The following is a 27,990-nucleotide window of genomic DNA, read 5'->3' as shown; positions in this document are numbered from 1 at the left end:
AAAAAATAAACTAATAAATATTTGTTAAACGATTAAACCCGCATATGCGGGCAAGACACCTAGTTTATATGTACACACACTCTTTTGACTTGATAAAACAATAGAAAACTTGAGATTTATGAAAACTTTAGAACCTCATCTCAATTATTCGGCATGTGACACAACTCAGCATATAACATAGTCAATGACTCGGGCTAAGCCCAAAAAAAAAAAGCCTTTTAGGCTAAGCGAATGTCCACAAGTTATGTATAAGAGTGACACGTGTCGTTCTTCATTTATAAATTAACTTTTGCCATTCTCTGTCCAAACTTTTCTCATTCCTTGGCTGTGATTTTGAGAGAAAGAAGAGAGAGAGAAAAGAGAGAGAGAGAGAGGTTTCTTTTTTAAATCTTCCCATCTAAAAGCCAACCCATCAAAATTACGCCCGTAGTTTTTAAATAGAGAAGAAGAACATTACAGTATCTATATATATATACAGAAACAGAAGGTATCTGCAACACTTGTAGATTGATTTCTTTTCTGGATTGATTTTTGATTTTTTTTTTCATTAAACCGAAGTTGTCTTCTGTTTTTCTTAAACTGAAATGTTTGATTTGACATTTTGTGCTCTCAATTATTTTTTTTTCAGGTTTTGATTGGATCTCCCGTGGAATCGGATCATATACTAGTGGAAGGTCTCAGCACTTGAAGCTTGAGGGATTGATAGCATTCAATCTGAGCTAGAGAGACCACTAGTTGGGTCTTGCCAGGAAGTTGCTAATTTTGGTCAATTAAAGCTAATAATAACAATATAAGGTGCTTTTGAGATGCTGTTACTATGAGTTATTGAAAGTGAGTGTTTCTGATCTCAACTTCTGGTGGCAGGCAGGCTATAATCAAATCTTAAAAGACCAACCTTTGGGGGTTCTGAGGTGTATAACTTGGCTAAGTTATAAGGGATATAGTAGAGCTTGTGGGACTTTGGAATTGGTTTATTGTGGGTCAGAAAAGTGTAATTCCGTGCTGGAATGGTGTACTGGATCATAGATTCTGATCTGGTCAAGTGCTGGCGTAAGTTGGAGTGTGGTGAGAGTACAGTTTGCGAGGACAAGTGCCATGTCTCGCTGCTTCCCATTTCCTCCACCTGGATATGACAAGAAGATTACAACTCACGAAACTGACCCTCCTCTCATAAAGGTTTCCGTATGTTGACCCTTGGAACTTACTCTACTTTGATTGAATAACGGTCCGTCTGGTGTTTTTAAAACTTAGAAACAAAAGTTTTGGAGTAAACTTCTCAAGCATAGCATGATGAGACTGGAGTCTAATGGGTACATGGAACTCTTTGTATCGTTTGTGTTCTTTCCTAGGACATATAAACGTACTTGTGAAACCCTTTGAGTAGGGGGATTATAGACTCTGTATAGTTAGTTCATTACTAGTTGGTCAAGCTCTGAGTATTCGTTCGAGTTGATGTAGTTAGCTTTCTAAAGACGCTGTAGTAAATCATATTCAGAAAGATTAGTGAGGAGGGTGAACTAACTATTAGTAGTTTACAGCAGACTAATCAGCATACTAGTTACCCACTAGAGGATATCAACCTTGAATGGCAATATTTAATTTTTATTTCTAAAATGAAAAAAACTACTGAAATGCATTTGTATGCTATGTCGACGCTTCTGCCATGTACAGTCTATCTGCTGTTGCCCATAAGTTTATATAAAATCTTGTGATCCCCCCTAATATGTGTATGCTTTTCATATGGGATTGCAGGAGAAGTATAAGGAAAAGAATCACAAGAAGGATAAGGACAAAGAAAAAAGAGAGGGTAAAGATAGAAGCAAAGACAAAGATAAGGAAAGAAAGAAGAAAAGAGAGAAACATAAAGATCGTAAAGACAAGGAGAAGGATAAAGAAAAATGCAAACCTTTGGAGGAGCAGAAAGCTGGAGTGCTGCCAAACACAGGGAACAGAGAGAAACTTGTAACAAATACCGTGCAGAATAATAGTAATGGAGAGTCAAAGTATGTACAGGAACTGGGAAGAAGGATCAGATATGACGAAGAAGCCACAGGAAGTCAGAATGCACAAAAGATTACCAACCAAAAAGGAACACCAGGAAAAGCATTTTTGAGCAGCAGTTTCTGCCCAGTTCAAGAAACAAACTATGGCGAAAATGACGATCAGAGCATCAGTACTCAGAAGAACTTTGCAGTTGCTCGAGCATCATTTGGTGCAGATCAGAAAAGAGCTGTGGCTATGGGTAAACCAATGGAGAACAGAGACAAGGCGAGGCATACGAAATCACCTGAGAAGAGTCACCTCAAGGAAAGTGCGGCCATGAGTGATAAACCAAGGGATGAAGCAGGTTTAAAGAAGAAAACAGAGTCAATAAATAAAAGTCATCAGGATAAGTCAAAACTGATAGAAGGGCCCAAATTAAAGGAGAGGGGAAAGGACTCTCTGGATATAAAGAATGGCAGACCGCCTGACCTTATTGCTGAGGGAAGTCTTGGCAAGCGGATGGATCTTGACACAAATGGGCTCTTGTATGGTGAGTTATATTACCTGATCCAATTCCCTGTCTGGTGAATGAGGAAGGATATATGTGTGTAGTTGCCATATTATAGTTTTAAACAATCGTGGTATGTTTTCTTACCTTCAAAATACTATTTAATTATTTTTTCTTCTGAGTAGTGTGGTTGTTATTTGGACTAATGATGCAAGATCCTGTTCCTTTAACGTTGACATTGTAATTTCTTCCAGGGATACTTTTCGTTTGACACTAGTCTTTAATTCTTGTGCAGAGAATGGAACCAAACCAAACAAGTTACAGAGACACTCAGCATCTGTATCATCTGTGGAAAATGGAAGAACGTTAGGTTCACACCGAAGTCCTGCTTCTGAGGTGCAAGGAACGACCTGCAAGCCAGAAGTCAAGGAAGCTAAGGTTAACGGCTTTGTTGTCTCTGGAGAAAAAGAAAAGGTCTGCTCACAGAGTCATGTGGCTGCAACAACGAAAGCCAAAGTCAAAGAAAATGGTGAAGCATCCGCAAAGCCGCCTCATCCGGACCTAAAGCTTCTGGATCAGATACTCAGTGTACCAAAAAGAGAGCTGTTTCTGGAGGTTGATAATGACGAAGAATGGCTATATAGTCCGTTGGGTGTCAAGTTAAAAAAGGCAAGAACGTATTCTCCTGATTCTGGCGAATCCTTGCAGGTCTGGAACCAAGCGTTCAAAATAGAATCTGCCGACATTTTAGCTCTTCCGTATGTTGTTCCATTTTAGCTGTGACTTGTATTTTCTGATTTTCCCACGCCACAACCCATGAGAAGAAACTTCCCACTTTGCAGCAGTTTCTGCTCCGTTAGCAGCATCAATGATGGGCACATAAAGGAGGCGGACACAGCACTTCATGGCTCCCAAAATATATAACGTTCCTTACACGGCTATAATACTCGCACCCATAAAGCTCTGCCTGAGTGGGAAAATGAATGAGGAAGATGTAAGTAGAGTAGATCCATAGAGAAGTTGAATGCTGTTGAACATTTGTTTAAGATGTGTCGTAAGGACAAAGGTATATGTGGCATATGGTTATGCACTGTATCGCAGAGGGTTCCGTGTGTGTGTTACTGCGGGTATGTGAATGGTGTCATGCTAATGTAAACGCTAACTTCTTATTAGCTGCATACCCAATGTGGTGTGCAGACCTCAGATTACTGTCTACTTTGTTGGGGAGAAGTAAATGATATGTTCTTTTTCTCCTCTAAACCAACTTAGCTAGAGGGTGCGAGACCACCACTTCTGCTTCTTATACTCGACATTTTCTTTTTTTCTTACAAGACACTGGGTGATTTTGCACCCTTCTCTTTTGATCCTAATAGGTTTGATTGAAGCTTGGGGTAAGCCAAGAAAAAGATGAAATAATGTAGGAAGAACTTCAAGATGGAAATCATGTAATCATAATTAGATTACATGTTCTTCACTGAACATGAAGTTTTCCTCATGTCCTGCACAACTACCTTCATGTGTTATGTTTTCAACTTTGCGTGTATGCGATAATGTGGGAAGAACTGTTTCTCCTATCCCCGTATAAGAATTTTTTGACCAAAAAACGTTTCAGTAGATGAAGTTATCACTTTAAGAATTATGTTTGGTAAGATTCAACAATGTTACATGTCCTACACAAAACTAACATGGGCAACTGAGGAAGTCTTTAATCTTTTTTTCCTGTATAAATAGAGCATCAGATAAATTGAAGAGAAGGAGGCTATTCCCCAGCTGTCACGGCTTCAAAGCCAGTTTGCTGAACGCAGAACTCACTTTTTCATCCGTGATGGTTCTGTAGTTCTCGTAGAAGTCCAGAATCTCCATGGCAATGTTCTTCACCTGAAACCAATTGCCCACATGTTTAACACTAATCCAGTAAAGGTTCCAAAGTCAACGGTAACGAGCTCTTAGCTGGACATTAATAACTTGAATAAATGCAAAAGTCAGAACATGTTTGTAAAGTCTTTTAGAAGTATGAACTGACCAAGTTCATGTCATCGTTAAGATCTTGAAGCCATGCAGTGATGTCTTTCTCTCTCTGGACACTTGCTATGTATATGCACGCTAGCGCTATGCGATAAGGAGGGTGTACAAGAATCAGGTCCATCTTATAAGTATCGTTGACAATTCCCCTGAATCACGAAAAAAAGAAGATCTCGGGTTTTAGATGATATTTATACACAGGTCCTTAGATGTAGTGTTGTAACTAGGAAATGAATTCTAAGCAAAACTTCTCAACACATGATGACTTTACCATGTAAACTGGTTCATATTGACATCGTTCAATGCAGCATCTTGCAAAAACCTGAGAAAATCAGAATGTGAAGAAGACTGTCAGTTTTTATATGTATTATCACTTCCGCTTCACAGAAAATAAGACAAAACGTATTCATTATTACATATGCTTCTGAAAGGCAGTAAAGAGAGGTAGGCACATACTCAGATAAAGACCGGTAAGGGTGAAACACAACCAGATAATAGTCGAGTGCTTCTAAGACCCTCATCTCCATTCCTAATATATCCTTTAGTTCATACTTGTACTCATCCGGATCTGCAATAACATAAAGAGCCATTGTTGATAAGTATAAAAAAAATGCATATTGAAGGACATCTCAATATAGTTTTACAGCACGGTAAAAAATCAAAACACAGTTTGAAGGCATTACACAATCTTTTGCTGTAAAAAACAAGATTCCTGGCTTGCACTATGCTCTCTTCAGCTTTAGAAGCCAGGTACAAGCATGCAATAGCAACAAGACGGGGCTCAAACTCCACCATGCTCTTCCTGAGACAAGTATAACATCAAAAGGAAAATATTAGAGGCTAAAGCCGAAAACTTTTTTGGTATACATTTCTCTTAACTCATTTCATTCCTCACAAATACAAAATGCACTTTGGAGTAAGATCGTAGAGAAATACACATAGCATACCTGGTATAAACCCGTCTCATATACGTAATTGCGGTAGCCACAACCCTGCATTAAGTAGCAAACAAAGGCAAGGGTTTCACATAATATTACAGGACACACAGAAAGTGATGTAAGAGAAGCAACAAAGTCGAATGTCTGAATAGCAAATTGGATCCCAAAAAATGCAAAAGAACCAACCTTTGCCTCACTTTAATGTGCTGAGCCAATTTCATTATATCTGAAACACAAAGAGGGCATCAACAACTCAACAGCAAACAAAAAAAAAACACTTTCTTTTGATAGATCCTAATCTAAAGTATCAAACTTTAGGAGCTACGTACGATTAGACATATGGAACTTGATGAGCTTGAAATCCTCGATTGTAATTCCACGTTCTTTGTCGAGAGGTTGAACTACATCCACTTCTTCTTGGTCCAGAAGCTGTTTGCTGCTCGTACAAACCAAAAACCAACACACAAAACAAATCAAAATTAAAGTTGAATACGAGACTACCAGTAAGTAGTAGTTATCATGGGGAGTGAAAAGGCAACATAATGTTACTATTGAGACGATTCCCAGAAATTGGCAGCCATTATCTCCGATCTCCGCGAAGGGTAAGGAAGATGAGAAGCTTATTAATATCCCCACCAACTTTTAAAGTTTCAACCTTTTTTCTGTTATCTGTCAAATCTTATTAATCTCATGATCTATCAAATCGCCCTTGCTTTTGTTTATTAAAACTAATTAAGACTAGGCCCATACCCAGCCCATACGATATGAGGTCTAGATCCGGCCCAGGAATGGGCCTAACATGCATAGCATTTTCTATTTAAAGAATAGTGTCATGGTGACTTGCTAGTACTCCGACAAATAGGGGATGGTTCACCAAATCATACACATGGTCTGTGGTAGGTACTCTGCAGAGCCCAATAAAACATTTGTCTTGATCCTAAATTACAATTAAGTTATAATTTTTTACTCAACTGTTTGTGATCCTATAAATCTAAGAAGCGGTCATGCAGTTACAAGTAGCAAAAGCATATAGTATTAGTTAAAGATATTAAAAATGTAATTGTTCACTGGATAGAAAAATGAAGTACATGTGTATACTCCAAGAGAATGTTGGTTCTTTTGAATATAGTACACAATAGATGATTTTCTTTGTCATTTGTGTAACTGAACCAAATCTTCTAAAAATTTCAAAACCGGTCATATTATAACAAGTAAAACTCCATCTGTTCCATATTACTTGATGTTTTACTCTAATGCACACATATTAAAACAAAAAACTATTTTTTTTTATCAAAAATATCATTAAATTACAATTTGAAACTAGTTTATTTAGTTATAAATAAAAATAATAAAAAATTAATTAGTTACACAATTTTTAATAAAGTTAAAGTTATATAGATTTGTGTAAATATCATACATTATGAAACAACAAAATTTATCTTATTGAAACGTTGGGAGTAATTCGGTTGGATAGAAAAATGAAGGACATGTGTATACTCAAGAGAATATTGTTGTTGGTTTACTTTGGATATACAATAAACAATTTGCTTTTTGTCATTAGTGTAACCGAAACCAATCATCTACTCTACCAATTAAAATCTTCTTTAATACGAGTATAGTGGAGAGAAAAAATAAAATATTGTAGAAGAATTAATTGGAAGGGAAGCGGAACGGACCCTGTTGGCACGTGAGATGTAGAAGTGGAAGGAACCAAAAAGCCGTCAACGTAAATCCCTCTGCCTATATAAACACACTAAAAGCCCACTTCTCTCCCCCGTTCACCTTTTCGCTTTCACTAAGTACACTTGGCCCCCCTCTCTCTCGAGATCAAACCCTAGATAGGACCCGCACATTTGCTCTCAGGAGGGCTTGGGGACCAAATCGGAGCTCCAAACTTCGCTCTCACTCTCTCTAATTTCAGGTTGTCTCTTCGTCTTCCCACTCTTTCCTCTTTCGTTTTTGTATGACTAACGATTTACTTCGCCTAATGTCATCTACAGTGTCTCAAATGCGAAATGTGAAGTTGATTTAGTTGGTTTGTTGCTAATTGTGTGTTTCTCGAGGTTATATATGTGTGTGTAGTGTAGTTCATGAGTTAGGTCTAGGGAGATTGATTGTGATGTTGAAAAAACAGTAACTTTTAAAGGATCTTTCGGTTGTTTTTGTGATTTAAAGAGATTTCTAACAGCTAATTTTATGAATCTGAAGGTTATAGCTATTACCATGGATCCTGCTGCTGTTGCTCCTGTTGTTGACCCACCCGTTGTATGTCTCTCATTCATGGGGGTTTCCTTCTCCTCTCATGTGGTTTTTGTTTGTGGCGTTTTTGTGTGTGATTAGACTTGTGTTTTGTTTTTGTTTTGTTTGTTGGTGAATGTAGGTTGGGAGAGCATTTGTGATGCAGTACTACGAGGTTCTGCATAAGCATCCTCAGCATCTGCACCGCTTCTATCATGAGATCAGTAAGGTTGGGCGTGTGGGACAGGATGGTGTCATGCGTGACTTTTACACCTTGGATGTAAGTTGTTGTAAATAATTTACCTGGTGTGTGTGGTTGAAATGAGTCTATGATCTACAGGAATTATTACTGTTTAATTTAGTAAATAGCAAAAAGGCATTGAGATTGAGGAGTCAAATTGGTCAATTTTAAGTAAAACTTGCTTAAAGTTGTCTCTTTTACTGTTGAGCACCAGGGTATACGTGAGGAGCTTGACACACTGTCTTTTGGAAATTTCGTATCCGCTAAGATAACCAGTTATCATACCCAAGAGTCTCACAACAGGGGTTTTGTCGTTTTGGTCACTGGCTGGTTCACTCTAAAAGATGCGCTTAAAAGGAAATTCACACAGACCTTTTTTCTTGCTCCCCAAGAAAATGGGTACTTTGTTCTGAATGACATCCTCAGATTTGACAATGGACCCGAGGCCCTTGATGGGGATGGCTCTCTAACACCCTGTCCTGTTGCTGGTAGGTTAAACATGTGTCCATTCTCCATCACTTTTTTTAATCTTCTCTAACGCACATTGTATTCCGATCATTTTCTTAATTCAGCTCCTACCGGAGGCACTCAGGGTTCTGAGCAAGCTGCATTTGCTTCGGTGGATTCTGTTTGTAAGGAAGTGTCTAAGCCCTTGAATAGCAACAATGCTTCAGTTGCTAAGGAGAGTATTGTGGTACCTGACTCTGTCAATGAAGAAGTTCCGCATACTGAGAAAAATTACAAAGAAGTTGCAGGTGACCCCATGAAAGTTTCTGACCCAGATAATGAACAAGGAAATGTTTCCAAGAAGAAATCTTATGCCTCCGTGGTAAGTATAATTAGAGAGAATCAATACTCGACCTTGTTTCATCTTATTAGAGTCTTGATCATATGAGTTTTCTGTTGATACTCTCAATGACTTTCATATGCTTGAAGGTTGCAAAGGATAAATCTGGAGTCTTAGCTGGCTCGTCACTGTCTCCAAAGCAGACACCTAAAGACCAGGAACATCAAGTGACTTCAGATGTTTCTACAGAGCAGAAAGTCCAAGATCAAGGCCATCAAGTGTCTTCAGATCTTTCTCCAGTCGAAAAATATGATGCAGTTTTTGAGGCTGTTGACGATACAGAATATGGTCATAATCAGGGGTTTGACGGTAGGGGTTTCATAGAAAAGCTGTTTCTCGAGTTTTTTTTTTTTAATAGCGCATATGGTCGTTCGATTTCTCTTAATTTATTCATGACATCAACCTTCTTTTTTGGTTTTATTAGCAGTAGCTGAGGGCACATCTATCTATGTGAAACATCTTCCTGGAAATGCCACCATTGACATGCTTGAGAGTGAATTCAAGAAATTTGGAGCTATTGGCAATGGTGGCGTTCAAGTTGTAAGCCAAAAGGTAAATTAACAATTCAGAATCGGCAGTCTGAGTCCCTTTGCCCAGGGATGAAGAAACACTGATTTTCTTTACCCTTAAAGACTGATAGTTTACTGTATGACTGGTAGGGCTTTGGTTATCCTTTCGGGTTTGTTGAGTTCAAAGACGCAGATGCCGCCCAGAAAGCAATAGAGGTACACAATCTGACAATATAGAGCAATGAGTATCTTAACATTTAAATTGGTATTAACATCTCCATGAAACAGGCTTCACCTCTGATGATCGGTGGACAAAAAGCTTTCGTGGAAGAGAAGCGATCTACAGCAAGAGGTGAGTTAGTGTGAGTAGGAAAATCTCTGATTAATGATTATGAGGCAGATGAGGATGAACGTTTTGTATTTTTTGCTTGAGTAACAGGTAACAGGGGAAGGGGATATGGAAATAGGAATGTGGAAGGAAGTGGTGGAAATGAATACGGACACAGAGATGTGATAGGAGATGGCGGAAACGGATATGGAATAAGGAATGAGGGAGGAAGGGGTGGAGGTGGACGTTATGGACATGGGAACTATTACAATAGGGGAAGAAGAGGAGGAGGAAGGTCTTTTAATCGCAGAGGCGGCTATGAATACGTCGCCAGCAACAACTCTTACTAAACCGGATTGGGCTTTTGTGGAGGGGGTAACAGGATGATCTAATGATAACCGATTTTTGCAACGGAGACTATACACGTCTCTAGTTGGCCTGATAGTTGTTTCTCTCAGGTATTATAATATTAGGAGGCAAAAGAAAAAATAAACAATGATTTGTCAGGAGGGTATTAGTGTAAGAAAAAGTTTATAATTCGACCATCTATTGGGGATTATGTGTTGTTCTAACTAGTACTAATGAATGAATGAATGTTATATAAGCTTTATCCTTTTGTTTCTTTCAATTTAGAACGTGAGGTACAAACTATGTCGGAAGATAAAACACGTGAGACACTTCTCTAGTTCTCTGTTTGGTCTGACGGCACGACCTTCACGATCATGACAACGGGAGAAAAGAAACTATTGTTCTAAATATACTCCAAAGCAAAAGAGAAAAGCAAAGACTAGGCAACTTCCTTCAAATGACACACTAACCAAACACTCTTGGGATGTGGTTTCATTTGATGTTAAAAAATAATAATAACTGTGGATCCATGACATTGCGAAGAAGATCATGCATACTAGCCATATAACATCAGTTCAGACCCTTGTCTATTAGCTTATGTAAATTATCATAGCACTCTACTTCTAGTGCATGGAACACTAATATATTCCCCGTCTAGTTCCCAATATTTTCTCAGATAACGGAATTATCAGTAATGTGAGATGAGAGAATTGGCATACACACAAGATCAGGAAGCAACAACAAAGTTGAGATTCAATATCAAATTTTGTTTCTTCCATATATATATTTTTCATCTATCAGAGAGAGTAAGGCATCGTCTGAGCAGTTTGCAGAGACCTAAATTACATAAAACAACAACTAGGAAACAAACAAATCCGATATTACCAATGATATCCATTAAATGAAAGGGGGCCTTCTTAAACAATGAACATTTCTCTTCCAATAAAGTGAAACATTCAAACTAAAATGCCAAGTCACTGAAGTCCCTCCAATGTTCCAAAGCGAATTTAGGTTGAGCTGTTAGACCTGTGACAAAACCATTGTCCTGTTAACTAAAGCAAATCTCGTTAATTGCACAATCGTATATGCAAAAAAAAAAAACTATCATTTGGCAAGCCTTACAAGGTGACTGGTGACTGTTTGATGTACAATTCATCTGGTGGTTGGAAGGAATACTCGAATCAGCTCTTTAACAGTCACCCTTTTCCTACAAGTAGGGCACTTGGCTTGTCGAGATATTGCCGTCTTTATACATCCCTTGCAGAAGATGTGACCGCATTTGGTTGACGTCTCCTCGGTGAACGGGCACATACAGATCGGACAAGAAAACTTTGGCTCCTCTGGTGGTGGTGGAGGAGGCTTAGGGCTAGACTCTCTCTGCACAAGGGACAAAAAACAAAGAGGTAAAAACCTCAGACCATATAGCATCATCATAATACATGGTTTCAGAAATTTATCAGTGTATCCTACCACATCTACAGGGACATGCTCACAGTCGATGACAGGTTGATTAGGAGGAATCCTTCTCCGTTTGTTGCTTACGTTGGCAGGCAATCTAGTCGTACCACCTGCACTTACCCCATCCAAGTCAAAAAAACAAACACAAAGAATATAAAACTCTAAAACAGCTATCTCTTGAATATCAATAGATGAAACTCACCTGACTCTACATCAACCATCAACGGCCTCCGACGTGCACCTGCTGACTTGCTCTTAGCCTATCATCAAAACGCAACTAAAATCAATAAACCATCACATCACTGCAAAAAAGTGAGAAACTTTAAGGATCATACTTCAGCAAAAGCACTTGCGGATGATTCAATAACATCATCTTCAATAGCATCGACATCAATCATGGTAGGAACAGGCTGAGAAGGTACAGACGCACCACTAGGCACCACCGTAGGAGCTTCTCTCACAGAAGCGGAGGTCGTACCTTCGTGATCTCTGGGCACCTCATTCAGATCAATCACAGCTTTCCTCCGTCGAATTCCTCGGCTTGCTCTCGACTCTTGTGAGCTCATCTCTCAACACAAGAGTTTTACAAAACCTTTGTACCTGAAAATGTCAGCAACCGACGATCTCGATTGTAAAAATTGAGAATTTATCATTCAATCGACGATAAATGATTAGCACAGAGGTGGGATTGAAAGTAAGTGAAGGACCTCTTCGATCGAGTCGATTCGAGGTTTGAGATGCTCACCGTGATCCCAATTTCAATCGAGGAGAATCGCCGGAGAGGATTAGGAACCGAATCTCTTTTGGGTATCTAGGGTTTTTGAAATGTTTGCACGATCCTTTTTGCAGAGAGAGAGAGAGAGAGACGAAGGAGGAGGAAGGAGAGAAACGGCAAATGATTAAATTTGAGTTCATAAACGCGGTCGTTGTATCAACTAAGATCGTTACACGTGTCGCTAACGAAGCTTCTGGTCTTCTGGACGAAACGGCAGGGCTTTCTTTTTACTTGGTTAGAAATTGCCCTTTCACATCCGCACTTCGTGGTGTTTTCATCGTAATTACCATGCTGCTTCCCCGAAGGAGGGAATGTAAAATAGCCCATTGGGCTCGGATAATTATTGACTTTTTTTTAACACAATTATTATAATGGACAATTCTCTAAAATAATTTTTTAAAAGTTTTTGTCATAAAAATAATACTCAAAAAATAAAATGATCAAACTAGCACTTTTTTATTTTGATAATTTTATTTTTTAAAAAAATTTGAAACCGTATCCCCAAAATTTCATAATGGGATTTCTTAAGAGTGGGGTTTTTAGCGTAATTTAAGAACCGATTTTTAAACAAAGAAAAATGTTAAGAATCTAAAAACCTCCATTAATCATGTTCTTAACTCTAAACCCTAAATTTAGATTAGTTAAATTTTGGATATAAATGTATATTTACCCTTTAATAAAACATATTTTAGTCATTTTTTTCTTTAAAATCTATTTTTGTGAAAAGAAACTAAAAATATGATATCTAAGATATCTGAGAGAGTTTCTCAATTATAATTGGCTACTACAAATATTTTTATTCAGCACATACAAGACGTGGATTTCTGTTCGTGATTTCTTCTCCATCCTCTACGTTCGATTCCGAGTTAGTTTTATTAGAGCACTTCCAACCGTTAAAAAACTCAATAATGGTTTTAACAAAATTACATTAGTATTTTAGGGTAATTTTTTTAGTATTTTAGTGTTATTATATTGTACAATTACATTTGATTTATTTATAAAAGAGTCAAGCCATTAAAAAATGAGAAAAAGACCAAAATAACACTAAATCAAGTTTTTGTTCCCAAACTAGCACTCAAAGCCAAAAGTCACAAAAATAGCATTCAAGTGGTGGGGTTTAGGGTTTAGAATTTAGGGTTTAGGGTTTAGTGTTTAGGTTTTAGGGTTTAGAGTTGAGAAGTGCGGTTTTGGGGATAAGATTTCAAATTTTGAAAAATAAAAAAATTTAAATTTTTCAAAAGATAAAATGCTATTTTGGTCATTTTAGTTTTTGAGTGCTATTTTTGTGATATAAACTTAAAAATGTGCTATTTTGGAGATTTGCCCTTAAAAAATGGACATTTGTAAAATGAGTATTTATAAGAGTTCTAAAAGGTCCTTAATTCAGAAACTATATCTTTCTTTTTCAACTTTTTTCTTTCTAATATTTTTATTAGTGAGAACCCCATTGTTCCATCACTGGGGGTGCTTCCGAGTTAGATAACGAACGATTAACTATGTTCGTAGCATTTTTCCCATAACATCGATACATACACTTTTAGCAAAAAAAAAAAAAAAACACCCATACATACATAGAACATATCAAAATAATATATATATTTTTTTTTTGAACACAAAATAATATTTTTATTTATAATATTGAATACTCGATTGAGCCAAACCATAACCAGAAGCAGAAAACAAATTAAACATGAAAACAAAGTAACGAATTATCTTCAGTAGCTTCACTTTCGGCACCATCTAGGAAAGCAGCAACCCTACACATCAATAATTTACAATGAAACGTCAAGTTATGTATGTGCTAGTTAAAATGTGTTATGTGTACGTATGATGATGTGGATTTTGCTGAAAACTTATATGTTTTAATATATCTAATACCCAGATCAAAATGTGAAGCACTACATCTTTTCTCCGACCACACTAGAAGTCTTATATAAAAAGTTAAAATGTTTTTCGTGTTGACAAAAAGAAGGGAAAAAACGAAGGTATAAATAATACCACTACACACCGGGGTAGTCTTGAATGTTGAATTATGCTATTTGGAATAAAAAGAATGATAAATTAGCCTGTTACTGAGTGTCAAGGCCACTTGTCTATAACTTTGATGCATGGCTGTACTTTCTAACTAATTATTAATATTTATTCAGATAATTTATCATGACAATTTAAACAAATAAACAAGCACACATGTATACCTTGGGACTAGAAGGTAGCGGTTGATGATGTTGGTCGTCGTTGATGAGTGGAGTCGGATTGCTATGATCAGTTTCATCGTAAGAGCTCACAGTCCCACTTTGTCTCTTGTTTTCTTTCACTTTTTCAAAGATGAGTGTATAACTCTGATCCTCAGAACCCGATCCAGGAAACGGCGGAATAGTTGCGACCTATATATATGAACAATTTTTTTAAGAATCGTAACACATTTTGTAATAAAAAAAATGGTTACAAATGATATCATGTCAGGAGAGTGGCCCATTTTCGGTCCAGAGTTGTAAGAGTTCGAGAGATAAACATGTTGGATTAATCAATAAAAGAGTAGTACGTACCCTTTCACTGCCCCGACCTCTAAGATTGCTTATGGGCCTAGGTTTCACCGGTGTATGATCATATGGTTGGCGTCTATTTGTTTCCGATGGATTTGTACCTCCGCCACCGTATGATTGATGGTCATATGTTTCTGCTGGAGGAGGAGCTCTGACTCGATTGTTTCTTTCACTGTAAGCAGGAGACGGTCTGAATTCGGTTTCTTCTCTTCTATCGAATCTTTCTTGGCTCGGTCTTACATTGTGGTTTGGTGGTTGGTCATGTCTTTGATTTCGAGTTTGCGCAGCGGTTGGATTCATTTCTGGATACTCGTTGGGATTACGATTAGACTTGTTTGTATTTTTCCTCGACGACCTACTGGCTTTATCGAACACTACTGTGAATGGAACATCTTCTGTCCATTCTCCGAATTTAGGTAAGCTTTGACGATTCTGTAGGCACAAGGAAAGAAAGGTCTTAGAAGGCTAGCTAGTATTTAATTTGCAAGCAAGAGTCGTGACTATTTAGAAATCTCGTATGAGATGAGAACATTATTGTTATATATAGACTACTCACTAATTCATTATTTTGTTCTTTTAATAGCCAGCTTTGAAATGAAGACCATATAATATATATAGGTGCCTAGTTTTAGATCTGATTATTTGCTTTTGGAGAAGAAGCATAAGTTAATCTTCATGGATGTTAATCATCATCCTACTAAACATTAATAACAGGAAAACAAATAAGAACCTTGATGTTCATACACAAACAAAATCTCATCATAATTAAGCAGAACAATATTGTACTCATGCATGTAGATTCTATAGAACTGTAGATTCTATCGCTTATAGAACTTCATCGTGTAAACATGTGATACTTTGCAGATTTAGGAAAAAAAACTCTACAATAACCTAGATATGTTGGATAGTATATCTTTCAAAAGGAAAAACATGTTTGATGATATTTAGTATCCATTTACAAAAATTAAAACACAGAAATATGACCAAAAAAAGGACTTACTGCTGCCATGTTGTTGGTTCCTTGAAGCTAGAAATGGAGAAATGCTTCAATGGCAATGGGTCTGAAACAAAAGAGAGATTAGTCCTGAGAAATAGAGCTGGTGAGATATATAGTATAGGAGACGTGTAAACACGAAGACGTTGACTAGTCTTTCTTGTGATTGCGTAAAACGACGACGACTCTTTCTACGCCGACTTATCTTCTTTGTATTTTAATGAACAGAATATTTTCAAACGTACGACGCGCTTTTCATGCGTGGTTTACATATAAAACTTATGCTGTCAAACAAAACTAACAAAATGAAGTAAGCACCAAACTGGTTTCAGGGTAATTTCCCTCATGTATCGATTGCATAACAATAAATAACATGTACGGATATATGAATAAATTGTAACACCAATCTCCCGTAACAATCCGGAGCACTAGGTTAGAGACACGTGATTACACCACAAGGCAAATCACTGTATCTTATTAATCTTATTTCCAACCATGGTACACTTAAATTTCATAATGTAGTAAACCTAAATCCCTTACCTCAAAATATGGCACCACTCGGATTCTCACTGTTGCACTTCCTCGGGACCTCTGCAAAGATTCATTAGACTTCTTTCTGATGGGGAAAAGAAAGAAAAGACTCTCATATTTATAAAAGAATACCCATGGTTAAACTTCAATGGATCGGATCATAGACTTGGTGGATTTTCTCTTTTGAAATAAAAGGAATTGAATCTATGGATTTTGACTTGAAATAAAATGAATCGAAATAAAAGGAATTGAATATATGATAAAAATATAATCTTAAAATATTAGACTAGTTATAATGGTGGTGTTGAACAAAAGATTCAACAGTTGAATCACTAAGGATTTGAATAACATACATATTAAAATACAGATTTATTGCAGAACATTAATTTTGAGATAATTGGACTGCATTTGTTTTCTATTCACCATTTTAAAAGCATAACAAAGTAAAATATAAAAATAATACTCTCTTTGTTTTTAATATAAGTCATTTTAGAATTGTGCACATAGATTAAAAAAATTATTAATTTTTATATTTTTTAATCAAAATTTTCATTAATTATTTACCTAACTATAAATCAACCAATAATAAGATAGAAGGTATATTATTATTGGTCATATAACAGTAAGTGTTAATAAATTTTACATAGAAAATCGAAAACGTCACATAATTTGGAACATAAATTTTTTTCTAAAACGACTTATAAGAAACAACAATAAATCATTTAGTTCATAATAAGAATTTTTGTTTTAAATAACTAGGAAGATATGAAAATATCAAAGTTTTAGAAAGTGACATGTGTCGTCGTTGGTTTCCACTTTCTTCTCATTCAACATGTTGAATATATTCAATACCAAAAAATTCACATCATCAAATTTCATTTTTCAACAATCTCATTGTAATAATGCATGATCTTAGAATTTTGATATTTTCATATAATTATTTAAAATTAAATCTTTTATTTTTATATCAGATTTTATTATTTTATTGTTCTTTAGGTTTATTTAATTTGTATACAAAAAATATTAATTAGCAAAATAGAGTGTTGCACTTTACAAAGCAAAACTATTTTAATTAGTAAAATATGAAGTTAAATTTTGTAACTCATATGGATAGTTCTAGAGAAATATGCACCAAATTATGGCTGAGATTTTTAACCAAACTGAACTTGTCGAACCAAAAAGTTTGTTGTGCAATTAGTTTATTGCACATATTTTTTTTGTCATACAAAAGAATATTATTTTAGAAATTTAATATAATTTATATTTATTTTGAGTTAATATTATTAAAAATACATTAATACTAGGTGTTTTACCCGCACATACGGGCATACACTTCCTATGAATACTTATTAGTTTATGGTTTATTAATCTAAAACCAACATAATAAGTTATTATTTATGGTTTTAAATAATTAAATCAAATGTCAAAGTATTTATATGTTTTTATCAAAATATATACTTACTATTGTGTTAATTTTTTTTAAAACATTCATATCTTAGAAATAGTTCAGAAAATATCTTTATATAATTTTTTTGCTTGACTAATATTTAATTATCAATTGTTTTTTTTATCTTAACTTTTTTAACCTTTATAATAAAATATTATTTTCAGATAACAACACAATATATATAAGAATAATGTTATTTTTTATAATTCTATTATATTATTTTATAATCAATTATTTAATGTAACATATAACATATAAACTTTATACTATTAAAATAAAATTCAATTTTAATTATATATAAAATTCAGTAAAGCTATTGTTTAAAATTCGTTTTTAATATAACATAGAAATTTAATATTATTAACATTCGTTTTTAAATTATATACAAGATTTATTAAGGATAATTTTAAATTAATATATTAATGACTCAACTAATAACAAATAATAAATCAATGATTTAGCTAAAAGCTAATAAAAACATGACAAATAAGAAAAATTACATAAAATTATGGAGAACATGACAAATAAGCAAAATCACTTTATAAATAATAGTATAGATTATAGATATTTTTTCGAACTGAATTTTTTAATTTTATTTCAAATATTACTTCTTAAATATATGTAATTAATAAGAATAAAAATACCTTTCATTTTTTTAATCGGTGTGAATATTGTTAAAGCTACATTTTATCCTCGAAAGCAAAAAAAAAAGAAAGAAACAGATGCTAAAGACTAATTCGTCATCCCACTATATAAAAGCTACTAATTTTGGATGTTATAAAGGATGTCACATAGGCAAAATATTCTCAGCCATTCATTCTGCCACGTCACTGGTAATCCAGACCAACAAATCGTAATTGCAGCCCAGCCCGTTAACCGGTTTCGCTCACGAAATTGCTGTCTCCGTCTCTTTGCTGTTGGGCCAGATTAAAAAATTTTCCAGCCCATCCCATTACTTATTTCAACTGTCAAACTATTTTCTTTTGCATTTTCTATTATTTCAGACAATTTTTTATTTCAACTGTTTTCTATAACAATGTGCAAACCGCCTAAGTTCCCTTTGATCTTAAAATAGTACGCCCAAGATAACAAAACCCCCTCATTTCACACACAGTCCCTGTAAATTTCTATAAAAAACTAAATTCTACTATCAAACCCACCCAACAAATTTACTACTACCACCTATAATTATGGCCCGGCCTACTTAAACTTTAAAAAAAACCATGACAATACTTTAAAAAAACACACTCTAACTATGTTCACTTCAAAAAAAAAAATTTAAACAAAATTGCCAAAAAAATACTAATTCTCATTCTTATCTATGTAGCACATGCACCACAAGATCAAAGCAATTAGGACAACACCCTCGAACCTCATCCAATAATCGTTAGGATCCTTAGGGTCTGGCCCATCACAAATCACAAAAATAAAGATGCTTTCCTAGGGACAACTTTCATATGTCTTGACATCCAGGTTTGTCTAAAATTCATATTTTTAATTATTCCAACTATATTTCAAATGATTGCTTCTAACCACTAAACAGGAACAAAAAATGGAAGGGAAGGTACCTATTTCTACGTCTGACACAATGTACCAACGCTTCGAAGAAGGGAAAATTTATCACATTAGATATTTTAATCTCCTCCCCAATAACCAACGTTACAGGCTTACCGATCAACCATACATAATCAATATCAAAGAAACAACAATTATTACACTGATTCAAGAAAACATTGCACCGATTCCTTCATACATATTCCGGCCACAACGCTACACCCAGTTGATCAGCTTAGCAAGTGAAACCAACTTCCTACCAGGTAAAAAAAAAACAAAAACTCTCTCACACAAAAATAAATCCTAATTTTTTTCCAAACAACCAAATTATTTCTACAGATGTTGTTGGCCGCATTTGCCTCATCCAAGGAAGTGATTTATATAACCACTACACAGATTCAAAAATCATCATTGGATTACGTTTAGACAGGTACAAACTTTTTATTAAGTAATAATTGGTTTACAACTAAACAAAATCTAATACAATAATTATTTGTAGATCGAAATTGGTACGTCTAACTTTATGGGACAAGGATGAATCTAATTTCAGGGAGTTAAATCGCATATCAACAAGGAAAAAACAAGTCGTAATCATCACAAGTATCATTCCACGGATACATGAAGGTAATAAACTAAACATAAACTTTACAAAAAACTAAATGCTAACAAATATTTGCCTTTTTCAGAAAAACTATCACTTACAGCAACACCTGGAACGCGCTTCTACTTTAACAACGAAATTGATATCATTCAACGCTTCCAAAAGAGGAATAAACTGCTATCTTAAGCCTCATAGCAAACACCACCAGTCAACTTTTAAAACATTTACGTTACCACTTCCTACATCAATTAAATTGTCACACACAAAGATTATTTTCTCATTCAAATATCGAATTCCTCAAAACTATTTATTATTCATACTTACAGTTGTTTTTTAAAAAAAAATGATCACCGTTTCGAACTTCTCCCCTGTATAAAAAAACAAAACTTAACTTATCCTTTCAGAAACCAAAAAACACACAATTTTAATTCACCTGATTTTTATTAAACATGTAATCCGCGCGCAGCGCGGACGCCGGTCCTAGTCTATCTAAAAGTAAAAGCAAGTGAAAAAGGCATGAGTAGTTTAGACTTAAGAGTAGAGTTCACTCTTGTATCTTGAGTTTTTACATAATTACACCATTAATCATTCACACCATTGTTCTTCTCTCTCTCTCTCTAGATTAGTGAACAGCTTTTCAACTTTTTAATGCTTTCTACTGAAGTCCTCTCCCTCTCAGATCCTTCTTAGCTCTTCAGTGTCTCCTTCCAAGCCTTTCTTCGATTACTTGAATCTTGACTTCATCCTCTCCTTTTTATGATTCACTGGTGGAGGGTTTAGGGTTTTTACCATCTTTCTTGAATTCTGGTAAGGAACAAACTTTTTTTAGGGAGAGAGTGAAATCAATCAGACATGATTCAGCTACTGTTTATGGTTCTGTTCGTGGAAGGTGCGATTGCATTCTTGCTGCTGATTAAGATTGGCCCATTGAGGGAGCTCGTGATTAAAAGCCTTGACCAGATGAAGATGGGGAAAGGTCCTGCCACTGTGAAAACCATCGCTGGAACCATGTCTGTTATCCTCTTGTCCAATCTCATGAGCATCGTCAAGATCCAGAACAAAGGTGCAAAGCTTGGGACAATGTCTCCTATGGATCAGGTCCTTTGGAGAACTCACTTGCTTGAAGCTTCTCTAATGGGTCAGTTTCTCTCTCTCTCTTCTTTCTTGATTGGGTTTTGTATGAAAGTGTGGTTTAAGCAGAACCATAGAGCTTTGCTAGTATAGAAGCAGAGTGAATAGTTCAGTTGATTATTGCCTTGGTTTGTCCGTCACCAGTTGGATTTTGTAGCTTCTGATTAATAACTGAGATCTTGGCTGGACGTCTAGCTGCTCTCCTTGGTCCATGGTTTTCAAGGCTAATTCAGCTATGAGTTCATGATCTAGGCTTTGTTGTAGCTAGACTGGTGATTTGAATAACAAAAACTAGAAGGCTTAGATCGAGTGAGTGGGGAAATTAAAATGTTTGGTTTTTTTGGTTGCGGGTGACACTTTTTGTAAGAGTTTGTATCTCAAATGAGTGGATGGTCGGTGGTATAGAAAGCAATGTTACTGTGTTATCATACCACACGTCTGAAGAGCTTTCTAATTGTATCTGATGCTCCATACTATTGCTTACGTTCATCATTATTTGAGAAGCTGCCTTGGTAATTAGAGTTGATGCACTCTCTTTTCAATACTTATTTTGTTTGTTTGAAATCTTCTTTCTTGCGTTTAAAGAACTCTTTTGTTCTGAAACGTGATAGAGCTTTGCAAAATGCACATAATGAAGCTCAGCAAAACGTTAATGATCTTTGCAGGAGTCGTACTTTTCCTCGGCTTCATAATTGACAGGATGCACCACTACCTCAGAAAGCTAATCAATCTAAGGGGTAACGTCGGATCATCTAAAGAAGAACTTGAACAGCTTCAGAAAGAGAGAACCGAATTTAAAGAGAAAGAGGACAAAGCGTCCAAGGAAATCAAGCAGCTGCAAGAAAAACTGTCATCTGTTTCAGAGAGACTTAAGAAAGCAGAGACCGAGTCAAAAGAGAAAGAGAAGAAGCTGGAAACCGCTGAGACACATGTCACGGCTCTCCAGAAACAGTCTGCAGAGCTGCTTCTGGAGTATGATAGATTGCTAGAAGACAACCAAAAGCTCCAAAGCCAGATTCTGGGAAAAACGTAAAGCTGATGTTAGATTGTTGAGTTTGTCATTTAACAAGTGTTTTTTTTTAAATGTTGTTGACAATGGTGCATTAATGATTGAGAAGAGAAAGGATTGCAGTTGCATGAAGTGTTGCATCATTTTTGTTTTTTAAGTATAAGAATGTTGGTTGTCTTCTAAAACCTGTGTTTGGCCGACAGTCATATCAAAATCCATGTTGAGTTTAATAAACAAACTGCAAAGGCAGATCATGATTAAAACTGAAGGAAATGAAACATGGGACAAGAGACAATTAATTGATGGAGCTTTTGAAAAAAAAAGAGAAGCATGCGCCGTCTGTGGGGATCGAACCCACGGCCACGGGATTAAAAGTCACGCGCTCTACCACTGAGCTAAGACGGCTTGGTGTTCAATTTAGTTACTGAAACTAAACAAACGCATAAGTACAACTAGCCTTCAACTCTGTATCAAGCTTCAGTCACTTCTCCAACATGATTTATATACCAACGAGAACAAGTTTGTTTCTAACCCTTCGTTTCTACAGGGTTCATCAAAAGAAACAAGATCCAAAGTGCAAAACGCATTTTTCTCATTCCAGCATTCCTTTTTCAGTAGTTAAGAGTTCATTTCTGAGTTACAACTCTTTTAATCTCAAAAGTCTACCTACTTTCGTCTCTTGAGATTACATATGAGAAACCAAAAAGGGACAATGAAAAAGAGAGGTTCAGGATCTTTCAGAGCTTGAAGCAAGAAGCAAATCTATCAACGTTTAGATCCCAAAGCAAGAAGTATCTTCTTCCTGGGTCCCTGCAAACAAATGTCAAACAGAGATCTTTAATATAAAGCATGATGATAGACTTCTATCATCTTGAGTCTGACGTGGCAAATGAGTGGCTGAGCTGGCAAAAGGAGTGAAGACTCTATGCGATTCAGAATGTTTGCAGTTGGGAAGACTAAGGGAGAAAGACTTCATATAAATATAGTTCGTCTTCTTCACTTGTTCTTTATGCTTATGATGTTGATGTGATTCAAGCGCTATGAGCTTGGAGGAGATGATCGCCATGAGATCATCTCTGCGATCGCTATGAGATCGTATTTCTATCTTTTATGAGCATCGTTACTCTTGTAATCTGACATTGAAGATCAATAAAGGAGTTCTGGATAACTAAAGTCTATCATTGGTGCGGTGAAACTGTGATCGAATCTAACGCGGTGGTGTTACGGTGATGATGAAGTTCGGTGAATCGGCGGCAAGAATCAAGGGAAGCGATGGTTTTGTTGCTGGATTCGTAGGAGGCGCTATTGAGTTTCACGAACGATGCGAAGATTACGGAAGTTACGGAAATCGCAGAGTTTCCAGAGATGATGCGAACAAGACGATGCAGAGAGATCCGTTGGTGACGCGAAACGATAAGGCGACGGCAGAGCGATTGGATTCTGTGGAGAAGCAGATCGCAACGATCGGAGAGGATTCAAGCGCAGTCATGGGAATCGTTACGGTTCCAGTGTTTCCGGATGTCGACTTGAGGCAGTGGATTTCGTGGATGGAGCATTACTTTGCTCGGAAGGGACTCACTGACTTCGAGAAGTTACACATGGCTTATGGATTCATTGTGGATGAAGCTGAGAGGTACATTAGTGGTATCGATTCTTTGAGGCCTATTCGAAGCTGGAAACATATGAAAGAAACGTTGTTGTGGCAATTTGGTGCTGATGATGATCCAGAGAAGATCAGAATGAAAGCTAGTTATGATAGAGGCCACAAAGCTTTCTTGGAGTGGGAAGCAGACAAGCGACGACGTTCCCGACTGTGTTCAGGTGATTCTGGTGACATAACTTTCACGGATGAATCAACCTCACACAATGCCATTGTTCATGAGACTGGAGTAGTGAGGAACTGTTCTCTGTCAGATTTGATTCAGCCAGCTTTAGATTCCGAGACGGTTCATGAAAGAGTTAGGGTGATACAGACTGTCCCTGCTGCAGAAGTTTCTGTACAATCTGAAACAATACTCGAGAAAGATGTTTTTGCTGAGACTGGTCATGAGGACGAAGCAGAGAAAGAAGCAGAGCAGGTGTCAAAGTCACTATGTATTGCAGCTCAGGAGGAGAGATTAGTTGCAGAGATGTCTCTAAAGGGGCCAGATTTGGTGAAGACGATGGCATTAACGACTTTGGATAGTGTGTCTGTGAGTTCTAGTGATGGGCATGTTTCAAGTTCAGAAGCTGCTCAAGAGGCAGAAGTAGAGCTTAAGCCTGCGTCACTTCCGGGTATGGAGCAACAAGCTGATGTTAAACGTGAGATATCAGACAGTGCTTGTGTGGAGCAACCTGATTTGTTTCTTGAGAAAGCTCCAAGTTCTTCTCTGGTTGATAGGAAGCTAAAGGAGGCCTTGCATTCAAGGAAGGAATCTGCAGGAACTGTCAAGGGCCTTCAGAAGTTGAGTGGGTTGTTGCAGGCTCAACTGTGTCATGTCCAAATGAAAAGTTTGGATGTAATTACCTTGTTGACTTCAGAACAACAAACTTTGGAGCCAAAGAGGAGGAGTTCCAAGTCATGGCACTTCAAATATAAAGCTGAGAACGTGGGGCTGTGTAAACAATACAATCATGTCCTATATTATGCGTGTTGGATTCTGCATATGAGAGACTGGTTGCGGCAGCGCAAGGATGGACAGTGTTTGAAATTTTGGCACTCTCGGTTTCCATGCGTTCCTGTCCTGGCTGAAATATGGAGATCATTGTGCAAAATAATAACTCAGGGTGAGAACAAGGCAGTTGCAGGAATGTCTCAGTGTGAGAACTTAGCTATTACTCTTATCTTGGTTATCCACACATTTGAGAGGTTCAGAGTGGAGAATGGCAGTGTTTGGATTAGTAGCATGATTCTTCCATGCCACGTACTATACCATACATATCTGATGAGCAAGAGGACAGGGCAGATGTTTCTGTTCCAGATGCCGCAGATTTTACAAGTGTTGCAACATTTTTTGGTTGGTGAGGGAGAGTTCCACGTGAAGCATAAATGGAGGTTTAAGTCAGTGGCAGATACAAAACCAGAATTGCAGTATTTTCCTCTCATTTTCCTCTGTTCAAGCTTGTGGGCAAGCTTGTTTTCAAGGGTGGGAGTATATGAGAGTATACTTATCTGCTTATGGATAGTGGCTGTGTTGTTTTGGAGATATGATAGAGAAGAAAAGAAGGAATCTGAGCTGTTGATACAAGAGCTGTTCAGAGTTTCATCATTTCTGAGTCGTTTGTTACCTCATGACAACGGCTTGTTACTAATGCAGCACGAGGGTAATCTGCTACGAGTGCGAGTACAGCAAAGTCATAAGAAGAAAAAGTCTTTCAAGACGTATATGTTTAAGTACAAACAACAACTCAGCAAGACAAGTGTTTGGACAGAAGTTCTGCAAACTAACGTACAAGAGGCGTATATGTATGATATAAGTGGAGATGATGGCAAGGTGCAAAGCCGTGATTGCGGAGGATTGTGGAGTGGCTTGTCTGTTCACAAGGGCAACAAAGTCATGCAACAAAGGCGGAGAAGTAAAGTGCCCAAGTCCTGGATGTTCAAGTATAAAGATAAGGTGGAGACTTCAGCTGTTACATTCGACATTTGCAGAAGCTGTAAGACCTGCATGAATGAAGCATTGATAAGTCCTATCTTGATCTTTTACATGAGCACCAGTAGTTTCTTTTCTTCTCCCAAGCTTGAGGGCAAGCTTGTTTTCATGGGGGAAGTATTGATAGACTTCTATCATCTTGAGTCTGACGTGGCAAATGAGTGGCTGAGCTGGCAAAAGGAGTGAAGACTCTATGCGATTCAGAATGTTTGCAGTTGGGAAGACTAAGGGAGAAAGACTTCATATAAATATAGTTCGTCTTCTTCACTTGTTCTTTATGCTTATGATGTTGATGTGATTCAAGCGCTATGAGCTTGGAGGAGATGATCGCCATGAGATCATCTCTGCGATCGCTATGAGATCGTATTTCTATCTTTTATGAGCATCGTTACTCTTGTAATCTGACATTGAAGATCAATAAAGGAGTTCTGGATAACTAAAGTCTATCACATGATGATAGATGTGGTATGAATTAATTGAACAGGAGATAACGACTGTTCTAAAGAACTAGTAATGCAATCTAAAATCAAGCATGGTGAAAACAAACGCTATGGCAGCTTATTAGGGACTTTTACCATTGGTATGAGCAGAGCTTTGAGGTCATCATCTGTCATATGCATCAGAGCATCCATATCAACCTGGAAAAGACATAAAACAGTAAGAAGAGAACACGCAGGAATCAATCTAACAGTAAATACATTCACATACTTCTTCCACTTGAAATGAGGTTGAATATTTCTCAAGACCCAATGATTCCAGGAAGCTATCAACTGACGTACCAGCCTGAACAAAAAAAAGATAAACAAACTGAGAAAGAGTGCAGCTAACACAGCCATTCAGTCATGAAAGCTATACGGAATAAAATACTGATAAGAGAACTATGGTTTGCAGAAAATGAGAAATCATCTTGCCTCTTGTGGTTTCTTCTTGACAGCTTTGTTCAAAGCTGCTCTGGTCTCAGACTTGGTTTCACCTGAACCGTTCTTTACGGCTGGTCTAGTAGCTTCCCTTGTAGATTTTTGTAGGTTAGTGTTCCTTGGTGGTGGATTCTTTGTCCCAGATAGCTTCTCACGCAGATCCCGCTCCCCCAAACGAGCTCCTCCTAGTCGACTCTGCAAGCCATGATGTTTCTTCTGGAGCTTCAAGCGGAGATCTCTAGGGTCAACCTTGCGATCTTGGTAGCACAGAGTCAACAACCAAAAGAGAGAGATACTTTGTAAACTAAAACAAGGAAGGAAAAGCCACAAAGCTAAAAAGATATATACTTGAAACTCGAGGCTTGGTGTCGTCATCGAAAAGATCATGCTCCCACTTATCGTCATCCTCCCGTCCTCTGAAAACAATCAGGTTAATACGTTCATCAGACTTTCTTTTCCCAATCTTATGCTAGTGAAAAGGTAAAGAACACAATGAATGATTGTGCAGTTATACGATTTAGATTACACAATGAGAAAAAAAAGATATAACAGTTGTACATCAAAACGTATCCAAAACAAAGTGTGAATAGAGAGCTAAACATCTCCTTCATGAAACTAACTATCCATGTAGAAACTAACTGCGTGAATTGAACAAAGCAGAGAATCAGCTACTCTTCCTATTACGAATCATAAGGAGTTCATAGAGCTACGAGAGAATCAGCTTTGACTAATTAAGTAAAACCTAAACACTAAGTTACTCGAAGGATCCTTCCTTGGGGAAAAGCAAGTTTAAATTACGATAGAGAGAAAAAAAAAACGAAGTGTTGAGAGAGAGAGAGAAGAACCTCTTCCTGGTGACTTGTCTCCCGTCGCCGGAGCCGCCATTGAGACGGTTCTTCACCGTATTCTTGCTTACAGTCTCAGCCACCACTCGATCAGAATACATCTCGAATATGTCAAAACCTAAAAGAAAAAAAAAATCACAGTGCGTAAGAGGGAGAAAGAGCAGAGCTCCAGGTTTACTAACAGTCTCCAAGTTACGTACCTCTCAGAGAGAACTGCCTCGAACGAAAACGATAATCACAGAGAGAGGTGACGCCGTCGCCTCGAACGAAAACGATATTTCCAATTCCGATTTCGATTCCACAGTTAAGCGGCAGCTCAAAGATAGTATCCGTCAGTACCATCAAATGTAGCCGGATGGAATGGGCCGGGTGGGTCGGGTCGGATAGGTCAAAGATATGGTATTATTATTATTGGGCTTTAGACTTTCATACAAACTTTTACTAAGAGGCCTGCATTTATGGTTGGTTAAGATTACCATGCCATCAATTTGGTATGTAGCAAACCGGAAAACATTCTCTTATTAATTGTTTCATATTGCAACTACGCAATCAATCCCCTGTATATTAATAGAAAAACATTTACAAGTTATA

The 27,990-nt window shown here is 36.9% G+C and overlaps 7 protein-coding genes and 1 non-coding gene across 14 annotated transcripts; 3 read left to right on the top strand and 5 right to left on the bottom strand.

The window, feature by feature from the left end:
• The first annotated feature begins 251 nt into the window (after nucleotides 1-251).
• Nucleotides 252-3,796, top strand: LOC103874971 (TRAF3-interacting protein 1). Of its 3 annotated transcripts, none has more exons than XR_004448679.1 (5): nucleotides 252-487; nucleotides 629-795; nucleotides 865-1,176; nucleotides 1,753-2,624; nucleotides 2,787-3,027. XR_004448679.1 is itself a non-coding variant. In XM_009153412.3 (5 exons), exons 3-5 carry the CDS (start codon nucleotides 1,096-1,098, stop codon nucleotides 3,266-3,268), a joined length of 1,344 nt encoding a protein of 447 aa, XP_009151660.1. In that variant the 5' UTR covers nucleotides 274-487; nucleotides 629-795; nucleotides 869-1,095; the 3' UTR covers nucleotides 3,269-3,796. The 3 variants fall into 3 exon arrangements, 2 of the variants coding, with proteins under 2 accessions (XP_009151660.1, XP_009151659.1); XM_009153412.3 differs by having other exon boundaries at nucleotides 274-487; nucleotides 869-1,176; nucleotides 1,753-2,533; nucleotides 2,787-3,796; XM_009153411.3 differs by having other exon boundaries at nucleotides 274-487; nucleotides 1,753-2,533; nucleotides 2,787-3,796.
• A 277-nt stretch (nucleotides 3,797-4,073) lies between these two features.
• On the bottom strand, nucleotides 4,074-6,150 carry LOC103874972 (cyclin-C1-1). The gene is made up of 9 exons (XM_009153413.3): nucleotides 6,001-6,150; nucleotides 5,781-5,887; nucleotides 5,638-5,677; nucleotides 5,461-5,505; nucleotides 5,197-5,315; nucleotides 4,970-5,081; nucleotides 4,785-4,835; nucleotides 4,515-4,662; nucleotides 4,074-4,369 (listed from the first exon to the last, which is right to left on the bottom strand). Exons 1-9 carry the CDS (start codon nucleotides 6,030-6,032, stop codon nucleotides 4,265-4,267), a joined length of 759 nt encoding a protein of 252 aa, XP_009151661.1. The 5' UTR covers nucleotides 6,033-6,150; the 3' UTR covers nucleotides 4,074-4,264.
• Nucleotides 6,151-6,399: 249 nt separating this feature from the next.
• On the top strand, nucleotides 6,400-10,226 carry LOC103874973 (nuclear transport factor 2). 2 transcript variants are annotated; one of them, XM_009153415.3, is made up of 10 exons: nucleotides 6,400-7,372; nucleotides 7,660-7,716; nucleotides 7,832-7,969; nucleotides 8,145-8,418; nucleotides 8,503-8,759; nucleotides 8,867-9,086; nucleotides 9,205-9,329; nucleotides 9,437-9,502; nucleotides 9,575-9,638; nucleotides 9,726-10,226. In XM_009153415.3, exons 2-10 carry the CDS (start codon nucleotides 7,675-7,677, stop codon nucleotides 9,962-9,964), a joined length of 1,425 nt encoding a protein of 474 aa, XP_009151663.2. In that variant the 5' UTR covers nucleotides 6,400-7,372; nucleotides 7,660-7,674; the 3' UTR covers nucleotides 9,965-10,226. The 2 variants fall into 2 exon arrangements, with proteins under 2 accessions (XP_009151663.2, XP_009151662.2); XM_009153414.3 differs by having other exon boundaries at nucleotides 9,202-9,329.
• A 468-nt stretch (nucleotides 10,227-10,694) lies between these two features.
• On the bottom strand, nucleotides 10,695-12,419 carry LOC103874974 (probable E3 ubiquitin-protein ligase DTX3). Of its 2 annotated transcripts, none has more exons than XM_033273834.1 (6): nucleotides 12,166-12,419; nucleotides 11,756-12,020; nucleotides 11,623-11,680; nucleotides 11,433-11,530; nucleotides 11,085-11,339; nucleotides 10,695-10,988 (listed from the first exon to the last, which is right to left on the bottom strand). In XM_033273834.1, the coding sequence occupies exons 2-5, from the start codon at nucleotides 11,984-11,986 to the stop codon at nucleotides 11,115-11,117; spliced, it is 612 nt and encodes a 203-aa protein (XP_033129725.1). In that variant the 5' UTR covers nucleotides 11,987-12,020; nucleotides 12,166-12,419; the 3' UTR covers nucleotides 10,695-10,988; nucleotides 11,085-11,114. The 2 variants fall into 2 exon arrangements, with proteins under 2 accessions (XP_033129725.1, XP_009151664.1); XM_009153416.3 differs by having other exon boundaries at nucleotides 12,128-12,365.
• Nucleotides 12,420-13,670: 1,251 nt separating this feature from the next.
• On the bottom strand, nucleotides 13,671-16,619 carry LOC103874975 (RPM1-interacting protein 4). Of its 2 annotated transcripts, XR_004448684.1 has the most exons (6): nucleotides 16,273-16,618; nucleotides 15,739-15,799; nucleotides 14,742-15,170; nucleotides 14,391-14,579; nucleotides 13,820-13,952; nucleotides 13,671-13,788 (listed from the first exon to the last, which is right to left on the bottom strand). XR_004448684.1 is itself a non-coding variant. In XM_033273833.1 (5 exons), the coding sequence occupies exons 2-5, from the start codon at nucleotides 15,745-15,747 to the stop codon at nucleotides 13,920-13,922; spliced, it is 660 nt and encodes a 219-aa protein (XP_033129724.1). In that variant the 5' UTR covers nucleotides 15,748-15,799; nucleotides 16,273-16,619; the 3' UTR covers nucleotides 13,671-13,919. The 2 variants fall into 2 exon arrangements, 1 of the variants encoding a protein (XP_033129724.1); XM_033273833.1 differs by having other exon boundaries at nucleotides 13,671-13,952; nucleotides 16,273-16,619.
• A 4,098-nt stretch (nucleotides 16,620-20,717) lies between these two features.
• LOC103874978 lies at nucleotides 20,718-22,160 on the top strand. The gene is made up of 2 exons (XM_009153418.2): nucleotides 20,718-21,003; nucleotides 21,662-22,160. Exons 1-2 carry the CDS (start codon nucleotides 20,718-20,720, stop codon nucleotides 22,027-22,029), a joined length of 654 nt encoding a protein of 217 aa, XP_009151666.1. The 3' UTR covers nucleotides 22,030-22,160.
• A 178-nt stretch (nucleotides 22,161-22,338) lies between these two features.
• TRNAK-UUU lies at nucleotides 22,339-22,410 on the bottom strand. Its single transcript has one exon. It is a non-coding gene; the product is annotated as a tRNA-Lys (tRNA).
• A 161-nt stretch (nucleotides 22,411-22,571) lies between these two features.
• Nucleotides 22,572-27,757, bottom strand: LOC103874979. Of its 2 annotated transcripts, none has more exons than XM_009153419.3 (7): nucleotides 27,600-27,757; nucleotides 27,400-27,517; nucleotides 26,903-26,970; nucleotides 26,549-26,811; nucleotides 26,346-26,420; nucleotides 26,213-26,275; nucleotides 22,572-22,815 (listed from the first exon to the last, which is right to left on the bottom strand). In XM_009153419.3, the coding sequence occupies exons 1-7, from the start codon at nucleotides 27,739-27,741 to the stop codon at nucleotides 22,771-22,773; spliced, it is 774 nt and encodes a 257-aa protein (XP_009151667.3). In that variant the 5' UTR covers nucleotides 27,742-27,757; the 3' UTR covers nucleotides 22,572-22,770. The 2 variants fall into 2 exon arrangements, with proteins under 2 accessions (XP_009151667.3, XP_033129713.1); XM_033273822.1 differs by lacking the exon at nucleotides 22,572-22,815 and adding an exon at nucleotides 25,343-26,038.
• Nucleotides 27,758-27,990: the final 233 nt, after the last annotated feature.

Source organism: Brassica rapa, chromosome A06, assembly GCF_000309985.2.
Source record: "Brassica rapa cultivar Chiifu-401-42 chromosome A06, CAAS_Brap_v3.01, whole genome shotgun sequence".
In the NCBI taxonomy this organism is placed as follows: domain Eukaryota; kingdom Viridiplantae; phylum Streptophyta; class Magnoliopsida; order Brassicales; family Brassicaceae; genus Brassica; species Brassica rapa.
This window is presented reverse-complemented; position numbering and strand designations above follow the sequence as displayed.

Excerpts from the sequence above, each read along its gene's own strand:
- LOC103874978 (XM_009153418.2), top strand. The coding sequence starts at position 20,718 with ATGATTCAGCTACTGTTTATGGTTCTGTTCGTGGAAGGTGCGATTGCA. Across the intron at positions 21,004-21,661 it reads GCTTGAAGCTTCTCTAATGG|GAGTCGTACTTTTCCTCGGC; the intron begins GTCAGTTTCTCT and ends TGATCTTTGCAG.
- LOC103874971 (XM_009153412.3), top strand. The coding sequence starts at position 1,096 with ATGTCTCGCTGCTTCCCATTTCCTCCACCTGGATATGACAAGAAGATT. Across the intron at positions 1,177-1,752 it reads CTGACCCTCCTCTCATAAAG|GAGAAGTATAAGGAAAAGAA; the intron begins GTTTCCGTATGT and ends ATGGGATTGCAG. Across the intron at positions 2,534-2,786 it reads CACAAATGGGCTCTTGTATG|AGAATGGAACCAAACCAAAC; the intron begins GTGAGTTATATT and ends ATTCTTGTGCAG.
- LOC103874975 (XM_033273833.1), bottom strand. Across the intron at positions 14,580-14,741 it reads GAGGTCGGGGCAGTGAAAGG|GTCGCAACTATTCCGCCGTT; the intron begins GTACGTACTACT and ends TCATATATATAG. Across the intron at positions 13,953-14,390 it reads CGCTACCTTCTAGTCCCAAG|GGTTGCTGCTTTCCTAGATG; the intron begins GTATACATGTGT and ends ATTGATGTGTAG.
- LOC103874973 (XM_009153414.3), top strand. The coding sequence starts at position 7,675 with ATGGATCCTGCTGCTGTTGCTCCTGTTGTTGACCCACCCGTT. Across the intron at positions 7,717-7,831 it reads CTGTTGTTGACCCACCCGTT|GTTGGGAGAGCATTTGTGAT; the intron begins GTATGTCTCTCA and ends TGGTGAATGTAG. Across the intron at positions 9,087-9,201 it reads TCATAATCAGGGGTTTGACG|CAGTAGCTGAGGGCACATCT; the intron begins GTAGGGGTTTCA and ends TGGTTTTATTAG.
- LOC103874972 (XM_009153413.3), bottom strand. The coding sequence starts at position 6,032 with ATGGCTGCCAATTTCTGGGAATCGTCTCAATA. Across the intron at positions 4,836-4,969 it reads CCTTACCGGTCTTTATCTGA|GTTTTTGCAAGATGCTGCAT; the intron begins GTATGTGCCTAC and ends TGATTTTCTCAG. Across the intron at positions 4,370-4,514 it reads TTAACGATGACATGAACTTG|GTGAAGAACATTGCCATGGA; the intron begins GTCAGTTCATAC and ends AATTGGTTTCAG.
- LOC103874974 (XM_033273834.1), bottom strand. The coding sequence starts at position 11,986 with ATGAGCTCACAAGAGTCGAGAGCAAGCCGAGGAATTCGACGGAGGAAA. Across the intron at positions 11,681-11,755 it reads CCGCAAGTGCTTTTGCTGAA|GCTAAGAGCAAGTCAGCAGG; the intron begins GTATGATCCTTA and ends TTTTGATGATAG. Across the intron at positions 11,340-11,432 it reads AGCATGTCCCTGTAGATGTG|AGAGAGTCTAGCCCTAAGCC; the intron begins GTAGGATACACT and ends TCCCTTGTGCAG.
- LOC103874979 (XM_033273822.1), bottom strand. The coding sequence starts at position 27,741 with ATGGTACTGACGGATACTATCTTTGAGCTGCCGCTTAACTGTGGAATC. Across the intron at positions 27,518-27,599 it reads GAGGCAGTTCTCTCTGAGAG|GTTTTGACATATTCGAGATG; the intron begins GTACGTAACTTG and ends TTTTTCTTTTAG. Across the intron at positions 26,971-27,399 it reads AGACAAGTCACCAGGAAGAG|AGGACGGGAGGATGACGATA; the intron begins GTTCTTCTCTCT and ends GATTGTTTTCAG.